We start from the raw sequence: 17133 nt of genomic DNA on the forward strand, positions 1-17133 counted from the left end.
TTTGTACGTACCTATTGATTAATGAACTGGTTCGTTTTAACGGTTCATTATGGGCATGTTTTATGATAAACAAGCAAATTAAATACTCCAACGATGCGTACAATGTTTCTTAAAAACAATTAAGTGTGTATTTTTGATGTCATTTATAAATGTTTGTCATCGTTTAACATTTTATAGCAATCTAAGCATGCAAAGAAAATTATTCCTGTGTCGTCAGAGAATGAATATGAGAAAAGATTGTAGATATACAAAAAAGTTATTTAAGATAAAACTCATAATAAAGGAAGTGTGTGTTAATCCGGTAAATGGCACAGTCAAAGAAGATTAAGATTTGTTTTTCTGTGTTTTTTTTTACTCGATTTTTATTCTTTTATTCCGTAAAAGTTTCAGTGCTTTCTTTTCTTGCCGTTTTTATAGACTACAACATTGCAAATTTAGAATAAAAATGCATTTTTAAATAACTAAATATAATAAAGGACTCGAAACCTAAATACCTACATATGTGAGGCCAACTTAAAAAAGACAAAGCGAAAGAAAACAAATCGACTAATACAGAAGGACAGAGGTCACCATTACTCAACCTACAAATTAATTAACAACAATTGGGACACATCGACATTATTAAATATTTAGAAGTTACCTAGTATTCAATGGAAAATGATATACAATATACAACACATTAATTTAAGAAAAGTAAATCTGCAAATCTGTAAAAGTTTACTTTAAACACTGTCACTGGATATATGTTTTGTTATTCTCTAATTTTTAAAGGTTCTAAATTATGCAGGCAATATTTTATATACACAATTTTTACTAGTTAGTTAATTGCTACCGTTCGAAAATTGATTCAGTGGCTTAAACATGATCATTACATATACTATAATTTTATTTCGATTTCTCAATTCTCTTTCAAAATTATTGATTCTTCACAGATAATAACAAGATATTAAATGCTATTAACGTCCGCAGCACACAAATTAAATTTAATTATACCGTTGGCATTGCTAAAAATTACATTTTAGCGTCATAGGAATTCTACTACTGACGGTGACGCACAATAATGAACGAAAAAAATTATTGACATAATATGATCAGTTTTAAACGCAATATTATTCTGATTAAGATAAAAATAACGTACAACGTTCTAAACGTCAAGGTTTAAAAGAAACATTTCCGTTTAGGTTCTTTTTGATCATCAACCCTCGGTAAAACCAACAGTAATTATTTTGTTTTGCCTAAACGATAGATAATACCATTTGCGTTTAATATTATGCTTAGATAATCCTGTTATTTCGTTTCCATATTAATATACATTACATTTTATCTCGTTGTAAACACGAAAAACGGGATGATAGTAATTTAATAAAGCAGCTTTGCACATGACGCAATATTTCACAATTAACACGTAAATTACAATTTTACGTAAAAAAAATTTTACAGCGAAGGAAAGTTGCTTAAATTTTCCTAATTTGAATCAAATGTCTCTTTAATTATTCTTGGGAAAGTTTCTACTCGGGTTTCCACGGGAACACGAAAAAGTCGGAGAGAAACAGCGAGTTCTTCCTTCTCTTAAATTATGTCATGGTTGTGAGCGCACCTTTACTCAGTCATCGGTGTTCAGCGTTGTATGAATAAATCACGAAATCGAAAGTTCGCGTTCATTTAGTCGTCGTTTGGATACTACAACAATAAAGTGTGTTCTCGTTATCATGGGCAAGGATACCACCGATAGCCATCCCGATTCGTCCGGAATTAGTATTATTTATGTTCCTGTTACACCTGACAGTAAGTATTTATCAATACATATAACTATTTATTTTAACGAGGCAACAGTAAAAGTGATGGGAGTTAAGTGTTAATCGCTACATTTATTAATTAAACGGTTTTTAAAAACACGCTGGTTAGTGTCAATTGCGTGTTTTATTACTTATTTCAATTTCTGTCGAAATCAACCGGTTAAACAGCAGCGTTCTAGCTAATTTATTAGGCGATTTTTTTGATTGATTGTTTTCCGGTGATATAGCTCAATAAATTTAAATTATGCATTACTCATTATTTAGTTTATACAGTAGGAATCTTTGGGTCAGTTTTCTCAAGTGTTCCGTAAATGAAGCACTAACAATGATTCGTGAAGAATTAAATTGTTTCCTTTTACATATTAAATCGTTGGAAATTTATTTCCGCGGTTTCTAGTTTCCACGTGGATAAAACAATGGTTTCTTGTAATCGTTGTTAGATGGTTCTAAAATTTCACTAGTTTTACAATTGCACACATACATTTACAACATAAAAAGGTAAAATTTGCAGGATAAGGAGAAATAAAATTTTCCTTCTGCTTTGAAGATTTGTCAGTGACCTACAAAAACCAGTTTCAATGAGATATCAATACAGACATGCTTATGCTTTTGTTTGGACTGAGTAAAATTTCTAGTTTTTTTTTAGCCGAATGGAGGTTATTCAAGTTGTTTTCTAAAATTTATACTTATTTTGCAAAGTTTGATTTGGAATTGAATCTAACTATGCTTTGCGAAATCTTATTTGATTAATCTTGTGTCCGATTTCTTCCAACTTGACAAAATTTTACTTTAATTGGTTCAAAACTTCCTAAATGGACTAAATCTATAACTTAAATCTAACCAAATTTGGTCCAAATAAAGTGTCTGTTTGTACTCAATATTAAGATAAATTTAATTAGACTGAAGTAAGTTCAAACTTCTGATTTCTATTTAGGTGATAACTAGTTTCCCGGTAGAAATTTGATCGTATTGTGGGTTTATCGCTTCCGCAAAACTAAGATGAACTCATGCAAAAATTTCTTGCGTTTTAAACTAATTTCATAACGTAATTATAATATGTGTAGGTATTATTCTCTTATATCTCGTACTTTTACTTTTTTATGAACTCGTGAACTTTTTCTGTCTGCGCTGTTTTTTAATGTCTCTATTTTGACTTTTTATTTATTTCATTTTTAAGTCGCAAAATTTATTGAGAAATTGTTTGTCTGAATTTCTTGGTCTTGACCTTCCTAATAAGGTTAAGCTTCCTAACTAATTAATATTATGCATTAAGTTGTTTATTTACTTCAAAGATGAACTGATAAAACATGCAATTTCAGCACTTGAGTCAATTCTGTTCGAAATTCATTTTATCTCAGTTTGTTTCATGTACTCAAGTCTATTATTACTTTCCAGAAATCTTAATTACATCGTCATTACTTCAATGCGCACTCTTACGTTGTTTTTTCAATTTGTTGTAAAAGCATTCCGTGTTAGTATTAACAGAACAATTAATAGACACTATGTAAATAGTAGGTACATTTATTTTTGGACCTTTGCTGGTAATTATGATAATTTAATAATATGTACGTGTAAACAGTCTCTTTAGTGTTTTTCCTATCAAAAGGAAGCCAACAAGTGTACAGTCTATAAAAATAACAATACCCTTAATATGACGCTGTGAATTAATTAATCATTTATGTTAAAGCAGTCTATTATAACTTCTATTGTGTCTTGTGGACAATAAATGGTTACCTCTTACCATATATACGGAGTATTTTAAAACCGCAACTCAATTCTTGACTTTTTAAATAATCATTTGGAAATTTTTGTTCCAAATGGCAAGACGTGGTCAGGGTTCGGCGAACCAGAAAATTTCTTCTTAGATGGAAAATTTGGTGACAAATCTTTCGACTGTTTTTATGTAATTTTATGTCACTGACAAAGCTGTAATTCTAATCCAAAATACCTAGTCTCTATTCTATACTGACACCGCCAAGCAGTGCATATTAGCAACCAGTTATGAATTAAAACTTCTACAAGGTTAGAGACCTGTAATAACCTTCTGAACAACGATGTTATATATTTTTCATTTCTAATTGATTAGTGGTAAAACCTTTTTTGTTCATTTGACGCACAAAATAAAAACGGTTTAGATGTGACTCAGGGAAATCCCATAAATAGTTTGGGTAACCAATCTCCAAAATACCTAATGATTAAATTTTGTTGTTAAAACTTTCCCACGACTAGATAATTATTTTTTTAATATGGTTTTATAAATACTTGCATTGCTATTTTTGATACAAAATTATAATATAAGAAAATATTTACTTTTTCTCGCTGCAACAATAAATTAATGAGCTCATTTGAAACCTAATGACGCTCATAAATAGAAAGACCAGTGTAAAACATCTCATTACTATCTATTACTAATATTTCAAAGTGCAGAGTTAAAAATGTTACCTAGAAATACTTTATAGAATGCGTAAGAAGAGCGTATTTGTTTTCAGTGAAGTGTGAAAATTATAGTTATTACTGATTACTGATTAGATTGACTCTTATCTTATATGTAGGTATTATAAGCTACCAGTGACAACTGCACTTTTCAGTTTTAATTTAGAATTTAAACACAATAGTTTACAAATATGTAAGTACTTATTTTATTTTATGTTGTTCTAACAATACGAACCAACATTTTTTGTTAAATTTTGAGCATTTGAATTTAAATTTTTTAAGGCATATAGCAACAGGGGTTTATAACATTTAGTTCAACAATTTGACAAAAAAATTTTTTTTTTTCGATATTCTGGCATTTTTAAAACTTATTATCGACAGATAGAACAAATTAATGGAAAGATACGTTTGGCATCTTTCTCTTGTATCTTAAATGATAAACAAAATTCTTCTTGAAAGGGCTAAAAAAGTTAATTTTTGGTTTTTTATCTCTTAAGGCGTTTTCACACGATCACATTTTTTCTCAAATTTTTACTAATAATAAAAATTTGAGAATTTGAGAATTTTTCTTTTACGTTCAAGATTTGTCAGAAAATTAATCCAGAAAAAAATTTCCTGTTTGCTAATCTCCAAAATCAGCGGTTTGGGGGTTTATTTTCTTCACTTGGCGCATTGTTACTGCGCATAATTGTGAAATTGTTTGTGAATTTTTAGAACATATTTTAAAAATTGTTTGAAAATATTTTTTACTCTTTCGCTGTTTGGCACGAGAATATTTGTTTGAAAATAAATTCTTAAGTTTTTATTCGTAATCATTTATTTATTAATTTTGTGACAGATCTTGAACGTCAATTTGCAAAAAAAATTCTCAAATTTTTATTCGTAATAACAATCTTTAAAATGTTTTTGGTTTCTCCAAATAGTTTTTTTTGCTCTTAAATTTTAATTGAACGTAGATAATTTTTTTAATCAAACTTTTGACTTTTTTAACTACATAGTTTACTTTACGATTTTTTTAAATACTATTAAGCATTAAAAAAGAGTAAGTAAATACTTCAACAAGCAAAAATTTTTTTAAATAAATACATAAATTAAAGAGATATCACTGATAACGCTACTTAGAACTTTATAATCAAATTTAATGAAAAAGTTAGAATCTTATAGTTTTCAACTCGCGACTTTTTTACCTAATTTAAAAAAAATATATAATTATTCATTATTATAATTTCTTAATAATACAAGAAATTGTTTTGCCTGCAGGGTGTTTGTCTATGTCACTAATTATCGGACGTTGGTAAGACTTCCTTGAAACAATGGCCAATTCCCACGACCGCAAATTTATCTTTTTCGATTTTTATTGTCAATAGTAGTGACCTCGCTTGTGACGTCTGCTTGATTTCAAGGTTTGTTAATGAGATATTCTAAATTATTATCTTTTCACATAATGCATATACAGGGTGTCCCAGAACTCACGCCTAGCCGAAAAAGGGCGGATGCCGACAGCAATCAGGACGCCAAAAATGCAATTTGTTTTGTCCTGATGTGCATTAAAATTGAGAAATTGCTTAACGAAACTGACCAATCCCAGACGCTCAAGCACAAATAATATTAACGTTGCTAGGTTTCATAATTAAATCCTAAAAAGGAAAATTGATTTGGTCCACTACATTTTTATAACTGACATCTAATGTCAATTTGACAGATAAAAACCACACAATGACGGTTCTAAAAAGAACCCTATTATTACAACAAGAAACAGAACAAGGCACATAATGTAATGGTTAAATCAAATGCTTGAACAAACCACCATTATTTTGGAGACATAGATGAGCTCTTCTAACCAAACTTTGACTTGGTAAGTACGGGTGCCGGTGATCTGTCGCGAGAATTTTTTGTACAGAAGATTTTCCGATTTCTAACTGGCGTGCCACAGTTCAGATACTTTGCGTGGAGTGTTCATCAACCGCTTCCAAAACGGCTTCTTCATTTTCAACAGTTCTGGCCTGTCTTGGTGCTCCACCAACTTCGCGCCGATCTGTTAATAACTGATCAGTGTGTCCAGCCCGAGAAACAACACTAAGAATCGTTTTGTTGTCCGGATAATAATCACGACCTGGAAAACGTCCTCGGTACGTTCTTGCTGCTAATACTAATTTCGATAGCACTCTTCAAAAATAAGACGCATTTCGAGGCATTCTGCCGCCGAGTACTCCTGAACCGTTTTAGGATATTTGTTACCACCAAACAGCAACTAGGAAACCAGCAAGCAAGGAAAACCAAAAGAAACGCCGTTTCACACTCCACTTGGATTTTCACTGTGTCAGTTGTCCTCCAGGTGTGTCTCTTGTCATTCAACGCTCGTCAACCAGTAGTCTTCAACCCTCTAGTCAATTTCTAAAGTACCCTGAGCCGTTTCTGCACACTAAGTTCAATATGAGTTAGATTTATTGAAGCCTGTCATTCTAACGTCAGTGAAACTTATAGTGGACCAGATTGTTCATCCAAATTCAAAGAAGAAAATTTAAACTGGTTTCTTAGCAACACGCCAGTGTATCCTCCAGACCATCTCCACGCGACCTTGTGATTGGTCAACTTTGTCATGTCTTTTCTCAGTTTCTGTTGGAGCTGGAACTTTTTTTTCAGCAATTTACACATTCACACCTTTTCCCGATATCCCCGGTTTTCGGCTAGGCATGAGTTCTGGGACACCCTGTATTGTGGTTTTAAACAACGTAATTCTAAATTTCTGGGTTTATTTAGGACTACTCAATTTGATAATTACTTGTCAAATAAAAATGTACATTGTGTGGTACTTTTGGAATAGTTAGTACCTAATTACGAATTAGTTTTGCTATTTAGTATGTAAACGATACTGTATGCGTACAATCGGGCAAAGTCTATTCGGTTAAACATTGTATCAATATTAATTGAAGTCGATTTCAGTTTTCTTCACTTATCGATAAATTGCAAGTGTGCAAGACCTGACGATCATGACCCACATGGCTGTTTTAAATATTCAAAATTGGCATGAATGCAGTGAGCTGATGGACGCCGTGTTTTCCCAGTAAATTCGTTGGAATAAAAAATATTTCAAGCTCATGCTAGCTTTTATGATAAAATATAAAGCCTTAGCCACAAAAATTCCTAGTAGTAAACTTATAAATTTCGAATTTTTGCTATTTAACATTAGAAACTGGTAGAAACGAAATAACAGTACGATAAACTAATCGCAAGTGAGTCAATTGTCTTATCATTTCCGCGACTAGTTAAGGTTATGAATATTACTCATAGCTAAATAATAAATACTAGTCAACAAATTTTGAAAAAGTTGTACTAGAGAAGTGGAAAGTTGGCCTTTTGATTCAGAATCTGAAGTGCGTTTTGCAGGAAAGAACAGGATGTTTTTTTAAAACAGCGCGTTCAATTTTGTTTTTTTAGTTTTGTTTAACAACAATTTAACAACATGCAGAGTTATTTTTTCCCAAGATACAAAATTAACGCAAAATCGACTTACTGATCTTAAAAATTGCTTTAAAAATTTTATTGACGATTTATACCAACTTGACGAGACTTTAATTTCATAAAGTATTTATAGGACAATACGACAATGCAAATTAAAGTAATCTAGCAGCATTATACAATCCTTTTGGAACTAATAGTCGAATTAACTGATTTAACGCAAAAGTAGCAAAAAATCGCTAAGTAAGAAGTCAGAAATTTATTTGGCTGTTTTCCACGAAGAATACATACTAACGGTTATCGCTGTTATCAGTATTAGAGGAGGTAAAACACGGCCAACAGCATAAAAAACCCGTAGTAAATATCACAGCTATTCTCAGTTTTGTTTAAATTTAGATTGTCAAAATTTCTTTATCTAATAGGCATTTATTAGGATTTTTTTTGTCTAGTACTTTTAAAGTAGTTTTTTGATTTTTTAAAGTAAGACGTTGTTATAAAGGATGAGATCAAAAAAGGCATTCATTTAAACTAATGAAGCAGTGGAAATTTATTCTAAAGTCCGTACACACGTGTATTTTGGGTTGCATGTCCGATTCGAATCAACTAACATTAACAACAAAATAATTATAATAGTTTATCATGATTACTTCTATTTTAAACATATTATACCGATTTATATAATGTTGAAACTAAAACGTAGATATAAGTTAGTTCTTCCATTTTCTTTCTTTAATGACAATGTGATACCTACATGAGCAAAGAATAACAAATTTTATTGTGCATCATGTGATATAATAATTTATCAATTATCATTAACACTTTGATAGTGCATCTTCTAAGAGTGGGGAAATTGCAGCGAGTGACCAATGACGACCACTTTATTATTTTAGTCAAATACGGGAATTATAAAGTGTAGTGTCTTATGTTGTCTTCGAGAGTTGGTACATTCGGTAGATCTCAGTGCAACAACGTATGGTTTAAGTGAGATATTTAGTTAATTTTCTATATTTGGTAAGCAAATATTTATGGTTTTTATGCATGTGAAAATGACGCTTATAAAAATTATGAAATAGTGTTCATAGGTTTTTTTTCTTTTCTTGTAAAATTAAAACAAGTCTTAATTGAACTGTAGAGTGATTCCTACAGCATTTATGTATTTTTAGTAAAAAATTCAACACCTTACTTAAATGAAATTTTTCATAAACTAGGCTTTTTTTCCCAAATGGAGGTACAACAATTTGTTTTGTCTTAAGTATTTAAATCTCGTTTGTGTTGATTCATATCAATCAAAATGTTGAACTTTGTTAATTCTATATTCTTCAAGGCAAACTTTCAAAAAAGCTTTCTAGACAAAAAAATAAACAAGGTCATAATTTGAACAAGACTTTTATGGCGTGATTCTTGGCATTAAGTTTTGTTGGATTATAATAAATAAAAAAAACTAGGTAACAAATTTTGGCTGAAATTGATTCTGAATCTGAAGACTGTTTTGCTCGATCAAGTCAGAGATATTATTTGTAAAATATTTTTTTTAGCACACCGCGTTTACTTTTGTTTTTTTCTTGTTTTGCTTAACAACTTGTCAAATTAAGAAACTTGATTATAATATGTATATTATTCAGAAGATAATTAAATAAGTTTTTTAAAGAATATTTTGAGAAAACCTAATGAAAATTTCGAAAAACGGATAGAGAACTCGCATAGAAATTGATACATTGATTGTTTAATGTAATAGGTCATTATAAAGGTTGAGATCTTTGCTTTCTAACGAGGTGCTGAATATGTTATTATCTTTTTTCATTTAAAAGTGATTTTTAGAAAAAATTACATTATGTTAACTTTCGAAGTTCTTGTAAAAAATTTAATTTGAAACGACACGAAATTGTAGTTTTTTGATAAATAATAATTTAACTGGTTACAATAAGAGATCATATATAAAAATTATGCAGCAACTGTTAAAAAGTTGTTGGTCGAGTTTTTATATTGTAAATAAATATGAAGACGTTTTTTAAATATTTTTTTTGCCCCATGCTAAATTTTCGTAAAATTGATGATATTTTTATGGGTAACTACTACCAGATTGTCAGGAAAAAAGTTCAAGTGAAGGTGCAAAAAATATATGTTTAGTGAGATCTATTTTTCCATTTTCTGCTAACTGTTTAATAGATTGGCCATTATTTGTGTTTAATAGAGTTAACTATTGTCTTTCTCAAAAAATCATGTACAATTTCTGTTAAACAGTTTCATCCTATAATTTTTTGGTTCATAAGCATTATCAAGAAGTTTTCTAAAATATACCTATTATTCTGGACTACCTTAGCAATAAAGCCAATTTAAAACTCAATTTGTGAATAGAAATTACAATTCTGGAAGTAATTGAATTCATTTTTTAAATGTAAGAAATCGTCAAAAATAACAAAACGTTTTCATTTTTGTCAAGGTTTTTTGTCTTGTAACTTCCAAACAATAAAAGAAAGGCATTTGTCAGCGCGTCAAAAACGCAAGATTTTAGTCTTTTAAATGATGCACTACAATGAAAAATCGATGTAATAATTCAGTTTTTTTGGAGCATGAGATCAGTCTTTCAAAAATATCGTGGGAAGTACTAACTTTTGGTACTAACACTAGTGATGAGTTTTATACGTCGTTATAGGATCTTATTAAATTTTGGCTTTTTAAAACAGTGTCGAGAAATTCCATAACTGCAAGTTTTCAAGAAAAACTGAAGAAAATCAAACATTATAACCTAAAAAAATATTTTTTAAGAATATCTTTGAATCCGAATCTGATGGAGGAAATGGACTTCAGATTCGGAAAAGCGAATTTCAGATTCCGATTCAAGAGGTCATTCAACTTTGGAAATGTTTTTTCTTTTTCAGTACATACAATCTTTTTTTAAAATTTATTGATTAGTGTAATTAGTAAAAATAAAAGGAGCCGCTGAAAAAGCTGCAAACTTTTTAAAGTAAAATTCATGTTTTATTGCAATTTTTTAAGATGATTCTTAGCAATTATGATTTTGATGCCCGAACCAAGACTTCATGGGCTGAAGAAGAAGAAAAAGAAGGGTAGAGTAAATAATAATAATAATATCCAAAGAACATAATATCATAGTTATAAATTATTATGATTGCCAATATTATATTAGTTTTATATTTATAATGATTATCTACATATAAAAGTTAATTAATTAAATTATAGAAATTGTTTTTTTTAACTTGATTCTAATAATGTCAATTTCTTGAATTTACGTGATTTTGTAAACAATTTTCATGTTTACCAACATTTAGAAGCTAAAATTGATTAGATTATTTATTATTTCACAACGCAACTAAAAGAGAAAGAGGTTTTAGAACTCTTTTGAGAAACAAGAAATTTGAATGTTTAAATGACTGTTAATTGAGTCAAGAACAAACTTAAATATCTTAAACGACACTCCAAATTTCTAAACAGTAATGTTTTCATTAAAAACCAGTTTTTGTAAATTGTAACTCGTTCATATACAAACCAATTAAAACAAAATTACCACTCTTTTCTCCACAATATTTCCAATGATTGTTTTTAAAAGAAACGAGAACACTTAGTCATTCAGTATTTATTTACCACACGCACATCCGACCTTCATCTTTTCATTAAAACTTACACAATGTTATGCATCACGATTATTAAACAGATTTACGCAAGTATGAAACAATCAATTTAAATCTCTTATCGAAAAACTAGTAATTTAATGCGCATGTCAGAAGATTTTTCTGGCTCCCTCGAATCGGATAATCCAACAGACTAGTCGGTATTCTGCTTATAAAGTGTTTGTGTGTGCTAAATTTGGAGAAGCCTAAAGCAAAATGTCGAGTGAGTTACACGTTTGTTTATGCCGAATTTGTCTGTATGTTTAGTGTTTTATATTGTCCACAGTTGCTATGTTTACACGGTTTGTTGATTGAAGATTGAGATAATAGGAAAATATCGGCTCGATATTTGTTTCTGCTTATTCTTTATGTTACATTTTTAAGGTGTAATGTTAAAGTAAAAAATAATGTAAATAATGAACTAATGAATATATTCATTTCGAGTTTAAGTGGTTTTTCTGTTTTTGCCACACAATTAAGAATGTAATGTTAATATTATCTTCACTACAACAAAACAGTTTTGGTTTATTTCAGTATCTACATTGAAAGGTAGTTACGATACATGCTTCGAAAATTTGAAAAACAATTTAAAAATTTAGAAATTACGTATGGGATTGTTTTTGATTTATACAAAATTTTCTATGTGTTGGTTCTCAAGAGCAAAAGAATAAAAATATCTGGAAACCAAAGGATATTAGAATCAGTAATTTTAAGATATCGTCATTTGAGCATGTAAAATCGTATCAAAATTTTTATGTTTTTTTTATTAAATGTATGTGAAAAATCTAGGAAAATATGCATAATATACTGGAGATTTTTTTACATAAAAAGCAAAAACCCTAAAATCTAGGATGGAATTATTTGATATTATTAACTACAAATAAGCAATGATTAGTAGAGTTTGGTGACTAAACGTTTGTGGAGAAGGTAAAATGCCGATTAATTAAATGATCAGAGTCAATTAAAAGTAAAAGTATTTTTGAGAAACTAAATAAACGTATCTTGACCAGTTTAATGTTTGTCTAAACTGCACCTTTTGAACTAAAAATATCACTTTCTGTTTCTATTAATAATTCTCTGAGTTATTTAGAGATATATCATGAGAAAATAGCTAATTTATTCTAAGAAGTCATTGTTCGAATTTTGCTTCAAGATTTCTCACGTGACTCATTGAAATTTGAAATTTAAATTTAGGGTATTTAAGATCCTATTTTTGTTTCTACTACGAAATTTTATCTCGTTATAGCATAATGAAAAATCATGGCCATTTATTACAATCAAATTATTCACACTTATTGAAAGTCAGTTGGAGCTTATAAACAAATCTTTTTTTGATTCTTATGTAATTTGTACCTAGACTTAGAATGACGTAAATCTGTCAATTATCTCAATGCCAAAGTTATTCAAATAGTAGGATGACTCTGTTGCTGCGGTCAAATTCCGACTATTCTAGCTAAAAAAGTGGGTATCTTTACAGAGGAAAAATACTCTTTGTGTGGGTTTGAGAAAAAGTTGGTATTTTACCTTTGAATGACAATGAAAGAAAGAAATTTGTGCAATGTTTAACTTGAAACCGTATTATGATAATGAGATGTTTAATTTTACGATGTTTAGAACATTTCCATTAGCAAAAGACAGTTATGTTAAATTATGTTCTAATGCGTTATGTAAACAGTGAGTGAACACGAACTTGACCACTATTCAACAGCTTTCTAAATTTTTTCAGGTGCAAATGACTATTAGGTTGTTATTATTAATTGCTCCTGGCAATACTCATTTAAGCATTTTCTTTGTTGTAAAATACTATCGGTCATTTATTAACAGTTGAGAGAAATTAGTGAAATTACATAGAATTACTTGAAATAGTGTCAATTTGAAGGACATATTGAAATTAGAAATTATAAGCTTCGTAGGTTGTCTTTACGTTTTAGGCTTCTGATGTTTTCAACTTCACACTTGTTTAATTTTTAGGTTTTTAGATCTCAAGTTTTCAGAGTCAGCTCGTATTTAGCTCACGTTTTCAGTCTTGGTTTTGCATACTCAGAAGTGCACAATTTTATCATGAAAAGTTTGTGAAATGCATCAACATCTAATTACCATAGTTTTGTTAATTCCAAACAAATGTAAATAAATTAACACTAAAAAACTATCACTACCTTACTAGTAGATTAATTCCAACTCATGTTTTAATTATTGTAAAATTCTAATTGCTGGATAACTAGCAAAACGTGCAGTCATTTAATATTTGACAAATTTTCAAAGGTTGTATTTTTGAGCAATTTTTATTTTAAATAACGTCGCGTGCGTTTCAAAAATCGTAAACTTGTTCAACTTGACATTGAGTTCTTGGTAATGTAATTACACAATAATTACTGAAATTATGAAGGCTACAAACTCGCAATAAATATAAAAAATCTATTTTATGTGACTTGATGGTTATACTATCAATTAATGTGTTTATTGTCGTTTCGCATTAATAATTTATAGATGGAGTTTTATTGAGTGTCTTAAGACAGGGTCACTTGCAACAAGTTCGACTTTGGTCTGGTTTCTTTCTTTGGAGGAGAATCTATAAGGACGTTGAAACATAATTCGTTTTTATTTACAGTTGCTCCAAGCATGTTGTCTACTATGAAACAGCTCCCCACTGTCCAGATAGGGGACTACAATCTTCACTTGGAACTAGAGGAATTGTCACCAGAAGTTAAAGAAATTGCTAGGAAAGAACTAAGAGAAACGCCGGACGTGTCGAGGGAAGCAGTGATAGCTCTTCGAGATCTTTTAAAAGGTAAAACACTTCATTGTTGGAAGTTTTTTTAATGTTTGTTAATATTTTTAGAGGAAAAAGATTTGTATGTACCCTTAGACAATGATCAATGGCTTATTCGATTTTTACGGCCTTGTAAATTTTACCCAGAGAGTGCCTTGGAACTCGTAAGTACATTAAAAGAGTTGTAAACATTAATGCAAATATTTTGTTGAGTTATTTTACAATATTATAAACCTAAATGGTTTAATTCATCAACTTAAAAATTAATTTGAAAGATTTAAAGCACCTGAAGAGTTAAAAAAAGTCTAAATATGGACTTGTAAATGTTATTAAATTAAATTTAAAATATAGCAATTCATTGTAATTAGAACAGAACCCAAAATGAAATTTTAATATTAAATTACTTTTTTACAGTAAGGCAGAATATTTAATAACCAACCTTCATCTATGGTAATGATTAAATAATTTTTCTACACTAATTTGTCTGCTATTATACAAATTATATTTTTGGCCTTCAATACATTGTTGTTCATGTTTTCTTCAATCATTAGCTTGGCGTTAATTAATTTTAACACTTTTGTCATGCAAATAAGTCTGACTTGTCAGTTTATCATTACTCAATTTCTTTATTTAGATTAAGCGCTACTACAGCTTCAAAGTAAAACATTCCGACATGTACAATGGCTTAATTCCAAGCAAGGAAAAAAACATCTTCGAGCAAAATATCCTTACAGTCCAACCAAACAGAGATCAACTGGGAAGGAGAATACTGATACTTGAGTTAGGAAGTACGTTTAATTCCTTTTTTGTCTTGTTGAGTATTAATTCTAATGTAATGCAGAAAGATGGAAAACCAGCGAAGTAAGCTTAGACGAGGTCTTCAAAGGCGCCGTACTTTTCCTCGAACTTGCCATGTTGGAACCGGAAACGCAAGTGTGTGGAGCTGTCGTTATATTCGACATGGATGGATTGTCTTTATCGCAAACTACAAAATTCACGCCAATGTTTGCGAAGAGAATCGTTGATTGGTTACAGGATAGCGTACCACTTAGAATTAAAAATATCCACATTGTTAATCAGCCCTATATCTTTAAAATTGTATTCAGCTTATTCAAACCGTTCCTTCGCGAGAAGCTAAGGAACAGAATTATCTTCCATGGGTCTGACCGCAAGTCATTGCACCAACACATGAGCCCGAAGAACTTGCCAGAATGTTACGGGGGTACTTTGAATTTGCCTCGAATTAACGGACCTCAGTGGTTGGAACTTTTGCTGCAATGTGATAAGGAATACGAAGGTATGACCCTAATTTTATTAGTGACGTCAATAATAATTGTTGTGATTTCCAAGAAGCGCTTTGCACTAAAAATTAACATAACTTTGTCACTATTAAAAGTGCATAAAGATGTCTTGAGTGGTATGAAAATAATTGCCTGAAGTTATCACACGTGTGGCTGAGTAAACAGTTTTTAATGTGTGTATTTACTGTTTGTTTAATTACTAATTGAGTGTGTTTTGCAGCCATCAACAGTTACGGGTATAACAAGAAGATAGAAAAGTAATGTGAGATATTCTATAGAGATAAGTAGAGTTTTGGGTGTTAGAATTTGTTTATATTGTTAAAATGGATGTTGAGCTGTATTTTATTATGTAAAGTTTTTTACTGCGATTGTATTATTTATCAAAAATAAAATGATTTTAACTGTGTTTGTTATCAAAGAATTTCCCTAAAATTTTCCAAATGAAAAATTCTGAGATTATTGTAAAAGTTACATAATATGATGACCCGGCGCATCCACCAATTTTGAAAAACTATTTTTACTAAAATTAAATCTCCTATTAAAGTTCTGAAATTCTTTCAAATTCTTTAAACTTTTGTCAAAATTGTCAAAAACTGCAGTGACAATGTCCGATCATTCGTTGATTTTCCCAAAAACAGAAGCATCCTCCACTTCTTACACTATGCAGAAACATACAATAGACGCGAAGAAACAAAGACCACAACAGGAAATAATAATTCGACCTTACTGTCAAGTTTTTACTGAGCAAAGAAACATAAAACTGAATCAGCCATATGTAACTCCCACTAGTCCTTCCTCAGAGGTAATCATCAATGTAAGAATTTTTCCTGAAGTGGCCTTCTTATTTCTTAAAAAAAATATTTAAGTCTTCGAACAAAATGGGAAGTTGTATTACTTTTGCATCTGATCCAGCTAGAGTTGACGTTGAGAACAAGTATTCCATGAGTTCTATGAATGATTTGTTTACCACAAGCTTGAGGAATAAGCGGAATCGAAATATTTTTACAAGGAACATATTTTTTGTTTTAGGAACGCAGATGTTTTGTTTGTTTATGATTTTCTTGCTGTTGGTGCATGAGTAAGTTGACTATTGTGTAAAGTAATTCTGATCTGATTCTTCGTTTTCAGAAATCGTTTTCAGGCCCAACTTTTAATGAACATGGTCCCCATTCTTTCGACTTTGACGTAAGCAAATTTGTGGTACTGAAGGTACTAATTTATTTTATTTCCAGCTTATTAATCACAGTATTTATTCTTCTTATGTTTGCTTTTTTTACCTACGTCCTCAAATTCAAAGCTTTTCATTTCTCCCTTCTGGTTTTAACAGTAAGGTTTCTGAAACACTTATTCACTTTGCAGATATTTTAGTTTCTAGACAGCAGCCATAGCGACAATCTATGCCACTATCGCCGCTTATTTTGATCTCACAGAAATATTTTCGTACATAACGTTAAACCTTGCTTTAGCGTTTTTTATTTTTGCAATATTTTCTTTACAGCACAAGGTAAAATTAGAATTTGAAATCCAATCAATTCATGTTTTTTCCAGTATGAAACAACTCGTATTGGTACATTTGTTCTGATTAATAGTTTTGCTTTTTTTATAAGTGTTGGATCATCAATTCTCTTTTCATTTATATCAGTGAGAAATCTATCCCTGGTTGCACTAGGAGTAGCTACTACAGTGACTATGTTCGAATTGATAGTACTTTCTTCGATATTTTGTAGTTGTGACTGCTGTTACGT

General features: G+C 30.2%; 1 protein-coding gene across 3 annotated transcripts; it reads left to right on the forward strand.

Annotated features, from left to right (window-relative positions):
- Positions 1-1586: 1586 nt before the first annotated feature.
- On the forward strand, positions 1587-15794 carry LOC148174724 (alpha-tocopherol transfer protein-like). Of its 3 annotated transcripts, none has more exons than XM_088037221.1 (6): positions 1587-1785; positions 13926-14105; positions 14157-14251; positions 14722-14875; positions 14929-15384; positions 15609-15794. In XM_088037221.1, exons 1-6 carry the CDS (start codon positions 1710-1712, stop codon positions 15647-15649), a joined length of 1002 nt encoding a protein of 333 aa, XP_087893347.1. In that variant the 5' UTR covers positions 1587-1709; the 3' UTR covers positions 15650-15794. The 3 variants fall into 3 exon arrangements, with proteins under 3 accessions (XP_087893347.1, XP_087893349.1, XP_087893348.1); XM_088037223.1 differs by lacking the exon at positions 1587-1785 and adding an exon at positions 8567-8699; XM_088037222.1 differs by lacking the exon at positions 1587-1785 and adding an exon at positions 11434-11540.
- Positions 15795-17133: the final 1339 nt, after the last annotated feature.

The sequence above is a fragment of the Gnatocerus cornutus genome, chromosome 5 (genome assembly GCF_029298725.1).
Source record: "Gnatocerus cornutus isolate USDA-ARS CGAHR chromosome 5, icGnaCorn1.1, whole genome shotgun sequence".
NCBI classification, from domain to species: Eukaryota; Metazoa; Arthropoda; class Insecta; order Coleoptera; family Tenebrionidae; genus Gnatocerus; species Gnatocerus cornutus.